This window comes from Helobdella robusta, assembly GCF_000326865.2.
Source record: "Helobdella robusta unplaced genomic scaffold HELROscaffold_1, whole genome shotgun sequence".
Lineage (NCBI taxonomy): Eukaryota > Metazoa > Annelida > Clitellata > Rhynchobdellida > Glossiphoniidae > Helobdella > Helobdella robusta.
The window spans coordinates 9,096,209-9,108,546 of NW_008703570.1; the positions used below are offsets into that span (position 1 = coordinate 9,096,209).

Consider the following 12,338-nt stretch of genomic DNA (forward strand, 5'->3'; position numbering starts at 1 on the left):
GCATGGAATATGGTTGATGCAGGTTGGAAAGGAATTAAACGAAACATTTAGTTTGTGTTTTACATATTTTTATCTAATGCAAAAGTTCTTCATTTGTAGTTGTGGCTGATTTTAATCAGATTTTATTTAATTAGCGATCAGCATAGCGGTTGAAATTGATTTTGTACGGATATCAAATGTTACAACATCGCTCTAAATTATCATCATAATTTATATATAACCAGCATTTAAAAATTTTATTGTTGATCGTCCTCAGTCTAATAGAGTTTTTGTTGTTCAGTACGCAACTTAAACAAACAGGATTAACTAAATGCAGTGCACTAATTGACTTCACAGTTTCAGTGTGTTAGTTGACAGAGATAATCTTCCTACCTACCTACCTACCTACCTACCTACCTACCTACCTACCTACCTACCTACCTACCTACCTACCTACCTACCTACCTACCTACCTACCTACCTACCTACCTACCTACCTACCTACCTACCTACCTACACATGTGATATTTCCAACAAAAAATGTTAATTGCGATCGCTGGTAAAAATTTTAATTAATTTTTAAAATGATGCGAAAATTATTAGGCTTTGAAAGTTTCAAATTGTTTGTTGATACATAAACAGGTGATATTTTAATTTACAGCACATGATATTAAATAGCCAATTTAAACAACTTCAATTTTTCTACGAAAAAATTTTTTTAAATATAAAATTTTTATTCAATTATAAGTTTGTTAATAAATCTTAAAAAAATAAACGCCACAAAATAAAAACATAATTTGGCTGCAGATTAATCTACAAATCTTGAGGCCATCTTGAAAGGCTTTTTGTTGAAATCTGGCAGGCTGAACAATTAGCGACTCCGAGATTAAAAAGAAAAAAATTAAAAGAACGTTGAGAACGTGTGTGGACGGGTTGATGATGTTTTCCTTTCAGTCGGTCTATATCTTCCTCAGTATTGCTGCTGTTGAAGCTGCTGCGGCTTCGAACGGTGGAGGATTGAACATTGTTTTCAATGGAGGTAGGCAGTCAAGTTTTATTTCAAAATTTGCTGTGAAAAATTTTATTGCCCATTCAAATATTTTGCAATAAAAATTTTATTCACCTTCTTTTTTAAGTGTTTTTTCGCAAACGTAAACCGGAACTGAAACTGACTCATCACACACACACCCACACACACACCCACACACATACTCACACACATTCACACAGACGCTCACAGACATGGCATACATAATGTTATATAATTGAATTTATGAGTTTTAAGCAAGTTACAAGCCACTTATGTGCACTGTTAGATGGTTGTTATGACTCGTTAAGCTTTATGATCGTAGGTGAATAAATACTTCGTAGTACGCGTCTCAAACGTGTGCATGAATCTTCGCAAGTGAGCAGAATTTGTTAGTTTAAAGTTGCGTACGTATTTTTAAATATTAATTAATGATATTAATGATATATGATATATGATAGTAATGATATATGATATTATTAATTATCAATTAATGATATTTGTCAGAAAGTGATATGAGGCTGTCGATGCAAACGTTTAATAGCAGTCATTCTCAATTCGTCTTGTTTTGTTAAAAATTTGAATGTGCTGACATGATTTCGTGTATTATTATTCTTCATAACATGTTTGTGGTACCAAAAAATTCAATGTTTTTGTGCAATTTTGTGTCTATGCTCTGTATGTTAGTTTTCATATTTTTCCGTGACATTCCCAGTTTATTTTGTTTGCTTACGTACGTATTATTTTATCTCATATTAACCCATCATGTACTTACGTGTCTGACTGCATGTCTCAACTATCAGAAATTGTTTCATTTTCGTTTTGAACGTGTTTTTGTGTCTACGTTTGTCCGTGTTCGCGTTTGTTCAGGTTCATGTTTGTTAGTGTTCATATTTGTTCATTTTTATGTTTGTCGTGTTCATGTTCGTTCACGCCTATGTTTGAATGTTGAGAAGCGTGTTTGCAAGAATGTGTCATGTTGAATGATGGCACCCCAGAGTTCATGAATCAATATGTGAATGTAATTGATATCTTATGCAATACAATTATCGCTTTTTCATGATTGTTTTTCTTCTACTTTTGTTTTTGCTGATATGTTGTTGTCATTTTTTGCTTCTATTTTGTGTTGATGTTTTGTTGTTTGAATTACTCTGTTATCGTTTGAGGTAATTAGTTTTAGTAGCGTTTCAACCGTCAATAGTTTGTTATTCTTTGACTTTTTGTTTTGACAATTTCTTAGAAAACTGGAAGAGATTTCAGTTTCTTCCAATGTAGTTGTTTGTATTATCTGCTGCTGTTGTGTTATGACACGCAGTAGAGTTTTAATTAGTCTTGTATGCACATGTTGAATCTTCACGCCAGTACAAGGTTCGTGTGCTCTAATTGAAAACATTCCGACAAGCCTAACATACATTCATCAACAGATAGTTTTGATTCTATTTTCTTGTGAGAATAAAAAGTAATTATGTTGAAATGTTTTTAAAAATTGTAAAAATTTGCAATATTTTTTATTATGATAGAGAATACTTTATAACCAACATTAAAAGCAATTCATTTATTCACCTTGTCACAAAAGTAACTAAAATTATTAGTTCCAAAAATGCATATACATACAGTGGTATGATTGGTGAAACAATCATCATAACTCTTTTCTAAGTAATTCTCAGACACATACACATGCACACACACAACCACAAACAAACACACATGAACATTTTTTCACATACACACACACACAAACTCAGCGCATGTGGATATGCAGCACAAACATTGTTTGTAATAGGCGATATTTAGAATAAGGTGAAATTATTTCTTTGCTGATGAGGGCTATGAAAATGACGATGATGACGAACGTTAAAGTAATGCTGATGATGATGATGATGAGTGTGTGATGAATGATACGTAATCATCAGAAAACAAATACAACTATTAAAATGATAATAAAATGATATTGATAAGTTATGAGATGATGGTGAAGATGACGACGAATGTTAATGCAACATTATCATGTGATTATACAACATTATTTCATGGTTATACAACATTACCCCGTGGTTATACAACCTTATTTCATGGCTATACAACATTACTTTGTGGCTTTACAACATTATCTTACGTTTAACAACATTCTACTCAAACGAAATACCATACATTTTTGTTTATAATTTGCTTCTTGTTTTAATAACTTCACTTTTTCAAGCATACTAATTGAGAACGTGCATATTTCCAAGAGTTGTACTAAGGTTCAGAAGATATTTATTTGCCGTTGCATGTGTTATATTTTTAAGAAAAACAGAAAAGTTTTTTGCACAAAAATTTTTGACAATTTTAATATTTTTCAAATAATATTTATATTTAAAATACAAATGTATGGAAAAAATTTCATTGAAACATTTCAAAGAAATGAAGGCAAACAATAAAATGAGTGATTTCAAGGAAGATCTCGAACACTCGTGCAAGTTGCAGAAACTCACGTGCAACCGCAAGCACTCTCTGAGACATCATCAACAAAATGCACATTAAACGCTGCCACGTTACCGTCACGCTTGCGAACAAAAAAGAAGAAAAATTCGCGCCAGAAACCAATTTCGCTAATGTCGTCTGCCAAATTATTCATAAGTATTGAAAAATTCTCAGAAAATGCGATGCTTGTGAATTCGATCCGGCCAAATACGCAATCGGTATTGATGTTCTCGTTGCTGCTGTCATCGCTTGCTTTTGCGTATTCTGCTTTGGGTGTAAATTCGGTATGAGTTGGTTGGGTGTGAGTTGTGTTCGAGTTTGGTATGAATAAGTGTTGCCGGTTGTTTGAATATAAAAAAGTAATCCGGGGAAAAGGCGTGTGCTGTTGTGCCGAACTTATTACAAAGTGTTCGAGAGCGCGCGCATTTGATTGTGTACATAAATTTATATTGTACAAAATATATGGATGGATTAATTAATGGATTAATTGAAGTTGTAACATGACAACAAAATTCACGTAGTTGGCTTGACCTTATAAGGAACGTTGCGTTATGACATCACCATCTAACAAATTTTACGTCATCGTCGTCATTACTTTGTTTCCATTATCATAATTTTGTGATGTCATACATGGCATCATCAGAGAAAAAAATTTTGCCATGGATTTCATAAATGGATAAAAAATTTTCAATATTTTCATCGACATTATTATCATCATCATCATCAACGCTGACGTAAGAACATCATTATCATTGAAACAAACATTACAAGGTAGACGAAAATATCAAATATTGTCATCATTCACGTCATCCTCATCCACTTAGTCGTCATCGTTACTGTCATCATCACCATCTTCAATGTCAGATGTGCCATCAACATACGACAATCAAATTTCCATCACTCAAATTTCCAAAAAAAAAATTTATGGTATCCATCCCTACAACAAAAAAGCATCAAAAACCAATGAAAAAAGTGATCACATTAACAACAAAACCTCAACACATTAACAACAAAACCTCAACACTTTGACAGCGAAACTTCATTACATTAATTACCAAATATCAACACATCCAACCAAAACCAATAACGATTTCCGTTAACTTTTATTCTTCTGTCACCATCAGCAAAAACAAAATAATTGTTATGATTATTTTATATCATCACATTTTTTTGGTAAAACCATACAACAATAACCACAACAACAACAGCTATACACCGACGATTTAAATAAAAACACGAATTCATTGCTACTCCAAAAATTATGTATTTACAAAACCTGCGGACAAGATAGTAAACTTTCATAACCAACAGCAGTAGAAACAGCGAATTATCATTAACAATCATCTATCTGGTGGTGTGTGTATAGTATAGAGACAGGGCAATATTTACTTAGCGAATGACAAGCTTTCTATATGCTGGGCAGCCATTACAGAAACTGGCCTTATAAATATAAATAACATTCAGTTGTAAAAACAGCATTTTATCGTATCCATGCATTTGCCTAATAACAAAATGGAACATAGTGCCCTCTGTCGCCGATATATTTCTGTATACATTTTTTATGCCTACTACTAACTTGGGTTTTCTCTGCAAGTCAGTAGGTAGGTAGGTAGGTAGGTAGGTAGGTAGGTAGGTAGGTAGGTAGGTAGGTAGGTAGGTAGGTAGGTAGGGTAGGTAGGTAGGTAGGTAGGTATGTAGCTTGAAAGTTATTGTACAACAAAGTTACCACCATCATTGTTAATACATCAAAATTAATGCAATATTGAGTTTGTATTCATACTTTTATTCACACACACACACCCCCTTGTGCCGCTCCCACACTGGACCACCTGCTTCTGCTTCGCCGTTTTCTTTTGTCAACCAGAGCTGCGACGTATCGTATCGTGCCTGTTTAAAGGTGGAAACCGCCGCCTGTGAGTTCGATCTCCATTCCGTACGCTGATGAGCTTTAGTGCAGAATGTTTTTGGATCCATCCACATTTCTTCAAATTTTCCTTCAGACTGTCTTTATATCAACGAACCTGACCACTGACCACTTGCAAGACACACACACACACCACACACACCACACACACACACACACACACACACATCACACACACACATAGACAATTATAAACATTAACGCTGGCAACCTCCATCTTCTCAAGCAGCGAAGCACATCTACTCAATTTCATCCCTTATCAAACAACATCAACTCGCCTCGAGTAATTTTCTAAAAGTCATTTGTCAGTGAGGGTTTGCCAGGGAAGGAACTAACATTCGTATAATTGGAGTTTTTGTTAAAAAGGTTCTGCTGAGCTAGAGGGTGTGATTAAATGGATAATTTATTGGTGAACGAATGTCAGAAGCATTAAATGAATGTATATGAATGAACGAACGAATGAATGAATGAATGAATGAATGAATGAATGAATGAATGAATGAATGAATGAATGAATGAATGAATGAATGAATGAATGAATGAATGAATGAATGAATGAATGAATGAATGAATGAATGAATGAATGAATGAATGAATGAATGAATGAATGAATGAATGAATGAATGAATGAATGAATGAATGAATGAATGAATGAATGAATGAATTAATGAATTAATGAATTAATGAATGAATGAATTAATTAATGATTGATTGAATGTGAATAAACTAAACAACACACATCCCATGTTTACATAACGGCAAATCAAACTGATCATGTGTGCATCGATAACATAACCGCAATTAAATAATGAATCCATCATCATCTTCACAGAAGCTGTACGTACAGCTCACGGATGCTTACCGCAACTTTAACACTCGACATGGAAACAACGAACGACACACAAACAAACACACTTACATAAACAAACATAAATATTTAAAAAATGTACGTTAGTGTTTGTAGCACGGAGGTATTTTATCTTCTGGAATGTAGCAGTAGCATATTTGTAACGTAGTTCTTCTCCAGCCAGCCAGCCAGCCAGCATAGGGGTCTCACTGGGATGTAAAGGCATTAACGTTCTTGTAATGGAGTTTATTGCATCCGCTACTTAATTTGCGACTTTTTTTTCTTTGGCGTGTTGAAAGATTTAAGCGGAAATGTTTGTTTTTATTCTTTTTATTCCTTTGTTTCAGTTTTGGCGTCTAATAAAAAATAGTGTGAACAAATAAACTTGAAGACTTTTCTCTTTTCAATAGCATCCTCATTGATCTTCAAAAACTTTAAGATGTGTGGCTGATTACAAATCTTGTTACTGCTAGTATTTTTCCAGTTTTTGAGGATAATTTACGTTAGAATTTTATTTCAATTGCTTTTTTTATGTGAGAATAAAATTTTTCTCAAAACACAATTGCACAACATTCACATCATTTACAATTACATACAACAACTTAATTTACATTTAGACTTACAATGGAAAATAATACAATACGAAATTGGAGTGTTGAAACATTAGAAAAAAAACAACAAAACTTTATTCAAACACGTTATTCAACAACATCAAATCTGAAAGAATTAAACCACATTTGCACACACACAAACACACATGACCTTTTAAATCAACATCATCACAAACAGAGCAGATCCACAAAATGTTTTCATAAAATTGACAACATCAAAAGCAATGTCATTCTCAAACAAAAAAACAACATCACAGCCAACCAGACACAACGCCATTGAAAAATACAACAACGTAATCAACCAACACACCAACAAACAACGACATCAAATGAGCACAACCAACTACAAAAACAACACACGAACATAACAGGATTGAAGTTTATAAGTTGACCGCTGGCGTGGAAAGCAATAAAGAGTCACGCACCCTCCCACATTTTCATTCTCTCACATGCACTCTCCTACATTTTCATTCTCACAGAATTTCACTTCTCCTCCATGCACTTCTATATTTTCACTCTCTTCTAAATTACTTTGCACAAGTGGCTTCAATGCAACGAGATCGTGAAACAAATGTACTAAGCAGAAATTTTCATCAAATCAGAACCTTGTGGGATGTTTAAAATTCAAAAGTTCACCAAACAGTTCACTGTTCAAACCAATCGATAAACTACGTTAAAATTTATTATTTCTTGCAACAATAAAACACTTCTGTGAATAAGTATTGTTAAAGTTTTGTACAAATTCTTAAAAGAACCCTGCCAAAAAATAACAACCAAAGCAGCAAATAATGAATGTAAAACCGATCAGATGTTATCAACTAACGCTCATTTTAATTGGAAATATAAACATCATTGAATCAACATCGTTTTCTGCAAATTTTTAATGAAATATTAATTTAATAAAACTTGAGATATATTATATGAACAGTAGTAGTTATTGTTGAATCTTGATTTACTCTATGACAACAACCGATATCTTTTTGAAATTAATTTATACCACCAAAACATTCGAGCAAAAACTCATTCCATAATAGGAGTAGTCAATACATGAGAAACATCCACAAAGACAACACCTGTTAAATTTACAATTCAACTTTGCCAAGATGCCAGAAAGGGAACAGCTAAATTAAAGAAAAAACTGTTTCGATACAGAACATAATGTGTTATGATATATATGAATACATAAACTCTCTCATACAGACGTACAAACATATAGGCAAGTACACACACTCCACACACAAACACACACACACACACACACACATATACACACACGCATACATTATGAATTAAAAACTCGAAGCACGTACATAAAGCAGAAAACGCAACAATTCCAAAGCAGTTACATAGTACCAGTAGCAGTTACATTAGAGTTGTAGCAGAAGTAGTAATAGCAGTAATAGTAGTAGCAGCAAAAAAGATGCGTTTATAATAATTTAAACAGTGTGAGAAAATAGTTAAAACTGTAATATTATTAAATTAGTGTCATTTTTATATATTAATAATAACATATTTTTTCAATAATTATTTTCGCTATGTATTTTTAGTGGTAGCAGCAGCAGCAATAGTAGCAGCAGAGGTAGGAGTAGTATTTCTATTTGTATTTCTATTATAAATATTATTGTAAAAATAACAACAAATACTGCATCGGTTGTAATCGAAACGACAGCACAGTGGTTGCACTGTGTTTGTATAAAGATGAATTACAGAACGAAAGTTTATCGTGATTTTATGGACGAGTTACGAGCTGGTGTGGTACTATTTCATTAAATGCTCGATGCAAGTGGGATAGCTGGCAAGCTAGCTGGCAGACAGTCGCACGAATAAACAAATACTATCCAATGAAATTTATACTGGGCGTCTGCATTCAACTGCAGTATTTTAATGGCGGGAGCTATATTTAACGCCGTGTTAACGTTGATGTTATCGTCTTTTGTTGTTATTATTATTACCCCTGTGATTGCTGTTGTCGTTGTTATAACAATTGTGACTGTCGCAAATGTTTATGCTACGTGGAATTATTTTCATTTCATTTTCATAAAAAAGTTGTTTTATCGTCTCAGAAATAAACTGCATATCATGTGAGATGACTTGAAAAGCAATTTATACAAACATTATTTACAAAAATAAAAAAAAAACTTCAATCAATCAACCAAATACATTTAATAGTCCAAATTGTTGAGAAACGATCGAGTTTTTACAATGTTAAAAATAACACTTTAACATTAATATCAATCAAGCAAACTTTGACATGAATCCAAGCAATATGTTGAACCAAGTAATTTAGAAAATTTTTGACAAGATTTCTAAACGTTTCATGATAGAATGGATAATTCCTGAAAATAACATTTGTTGTATTTTGAGAGCAGAGAACACTTGCATTAATTAACATTCATAAATCAATTACAAAAATTTTTAACAAAATTTTTAATTCATTGTAATTAACTATAAATATTTTTGAGAAAAAGAAAATTATGAAAATATTTATAAATTATTTTTTTTATTTTAATAGTCAAAATTAAATCATTTTTCTCTGAATTTTGATTGATGGGATTTTGAAATATGGGCAGCATTGATAAGAAACTTCTCAGTTGGCAGCATCATCACCAGCTGACTCATGAACGTCCATTCAATGACTGACTCCTCCAACTTTCCATCCACATTTTATCACATTCTGGAAAAAATTCATCACGATACATGAAAAAAATAATTTATTTTTGATTGTTAATCTAGTTTGGTTAGTAATTTTTGAAGTATCATGAATACTATTAAGTGAATATGCTATCTGCATTACGAAATTTTATTTTCAATAGTTTGCGTAACTGAACTTTTGACCAAAATGAACTTTTAAAAATTTCATTTAAAATATCAAGTTTTTAATTTAGCCAATTAAATTCTTGAACTTTGAGATCGAAGAGAAAAATAATTCCAGAAGTCGTTAAAGGAGTCATGCTTTCTGAAATGAGGGATTTTCAACGCTGGGTGACGACTGTATTAAAAGTGCAATCGCGCTATTTCAATTTTTATGTGTGTGCCAATCTTTCTCTCTCTCTCTCTCTCTCTCCTCCCTCTCTCTCTTTCCTCTCTCTCTTTCCTCTCTTTTTGTATCTGTTAGTCTACACTTCAGATACACACGCACACACACACATACACATAAACATTTGTTTAAGTATAATATCAATAAATACTTGCATCACCGTGTGAATGAGTATGTAGGTATGTTGCAAGCACTTAAAAGAAATTCCATGTTTCATTTTAAAGTCATAACTCACAGCGATTCGAGCTGATCAGCAAAACATTTTCTTTCAAATTAAATTACGAACAGGAAACGAATCGAAATGCGATTTACTATCGAGTTAGTAGTCCGGGTTTACTACGTCAATAGATCGCAAAGAAAAATTTAACACAAGTGAGATTGAAGTATCGTAAATACACTAAAGAAAAGTTATATGAATTATCGATACAATCTGGAGAATCTATTAACACAACACCGCATAAACACGATGTAGTTGTTTATAAACTTCTCTTAGTACGAAAAATGCATGTTAGGAACAACAAAAGCAGTCGATAATCTGCTAATAATTATAATTTTTAATTAATTTCAAGTTTTTAGTATCATTCGTTATTCAAATTAATAAAAAAATTTTGTTTAGTCTTAAAGGTCATCAAACTGTTCAGTAAAGTTTCAAATCTTTCAAATAACGTTTTTTGTTTGAAAATTTTCAGAAGGTTGATATCATAAATTTATAAATCTCATTGGACCAGTTTTGTAATTTTTTAGAAACTGATCGTCAAAGTGCTCACCTTTCTCTAATCATTTTTGTTAGGGATGAAAACGATGCTAGTAAAGTTCAATTTTAAGTTGGATCGAGTTAGTTTGAAAAAATATTTTCATTATTTATTTTTTCGTTTAGTAGTAATTGAAATAATCATATTCTAATCTCATCAGCGTTGATACTATATTTTCAACAATGTAAAAATAACATAAAAGTAAGCAACCACATCAATAAAAATATGCAACACAAATAACAGCTACACAATTCTATCAGCGAGAACAATAACTTAAATAATTTCAACGACAGCTTTCGTTCAATAGTGATGAAAGAGAAGATTTTACAATTGCTAACTCAACACAACATTTTCGTAGCCGCAACTCTACGTTTGAGTTGAAACAACTACAATTTTCACAAAAGAAAATATGAGCCATTAAATTATTGAAATTCTAGCATAGTCATGAAGCAATTTACCACGTTGACACTCATCGAATAACAAAACTGTTTAAAAAAGAGAAAAACTTCCAAGCAATACTACAAAATATGCAAGTTTTATAATTATCTAACATAGCAAACACAAAATAGTCGCTGCAGCACAATCAGCGAAACATCGTCATTGAATGACCCGCCATAAAACTGGGGAAAGAGCAAGCGCGCAAACTGCATGCAGCCAGAAGATGTATGCACATTATTATTTACCTTAAACACTGCTGCGTATGCCTCCATTGTTCATCCAATAATCCATTTTATCCTGCGACATCCATAATTGCATCCTCCTATGAAAGTTCTGTTTTTTACTATGTAGAATACGAACGTAGTTTTAAAAAATATTAAATTATTCAGGATCATAGTTTAAAGTTAAAAAGTGTTTCCAAATCGATTTATACAAATGTATGTTAAAAATCAAAATGATTACATTTGCTTCTTCTTTACAATAAACTGTTTGGTAATATTGTTCAATGTTACCTTTGTCGACACTCAATTAGACCTAGTTAACTACTTACTCTCACACACACACACACACTTTTTTTCTCTTTTTAAGTTACACACACACACACACACACACACACAGACACGCACACACACACGCAAACAAATACTTAAACACATCGTAAAACTTTTTAGATTAATTATTCCTTACAGTTGAGCTTTATTATAAAGACTCTTACATTCCAATTGACCGAAAAATATCAGCAATGGACGATTGAATTTTTACAATTTTTTACCGTGATAAAATTTAATTGTTGATGTTTTCTTATTCATGATACAAAAAGTTAACAAAAAAAAAATGTGCGGTTGTTTGCAAGACGTGTGAGTAGTTCACATTAAAAAAAGAAAATTTATTTGCACCCATGCCATTGTGCAACGATGAATTATTTTCAAAATTTTCACGTCTGAGAAAATTTTTCTGTTTTCCATTATATTAATATTTACAGTTATTTAAGGTTTGATTTTCTTTTAAAAATTCCAATCACACAAACTTGCTTTTAATTTGTCATGAAAATTATTTTTTAGAATGTAATTAATTGAAATTTTTTTTTGGTAAGTGAACCTAATTTGTTACTTGGTTTGGTAGTTTGATAGTGTTTTAGCAACGTGAAATAATACGAGTAAAAATGATACAAATTCAAATTTGTTGGGGCGCTTAGAAATATGCTCGCGTTCATCCGAAGGGACATGCATGTTCATTTTTAAATAATTGGTAACCATGTAC

The 12,338-nt window shown here is 32.1% G+C and overlaps 1 protein-coding gene across 1 annotated transcript; it reads left to right on the forward strand.

The window, feature by feature from the left end:
- Positions 1–3,409: 3,409 nt before the first annotated feature.
- On the forward strand, positions 3,410–7,131 carry HELRODRAFT_159339 (hypothetical protein; the record flags this gene model as incomplete). Its single annotated transcript, XM_009011229.1, has 4 exons — positions 3,410–3,480; positions 3,644–3,770; positions 5,578–5,676; positions 7,030–7,131. 4 exons carry the CDS (start codon positions 3,410–3,412, stop codon positions 7,129–7,131), a joined length of 399 nt encoding a protein of 132 aa, XP_009009477.1.
- Between the last annotated feature and the right edge of the window lie 5,207 nt (positions 7,132–12,338).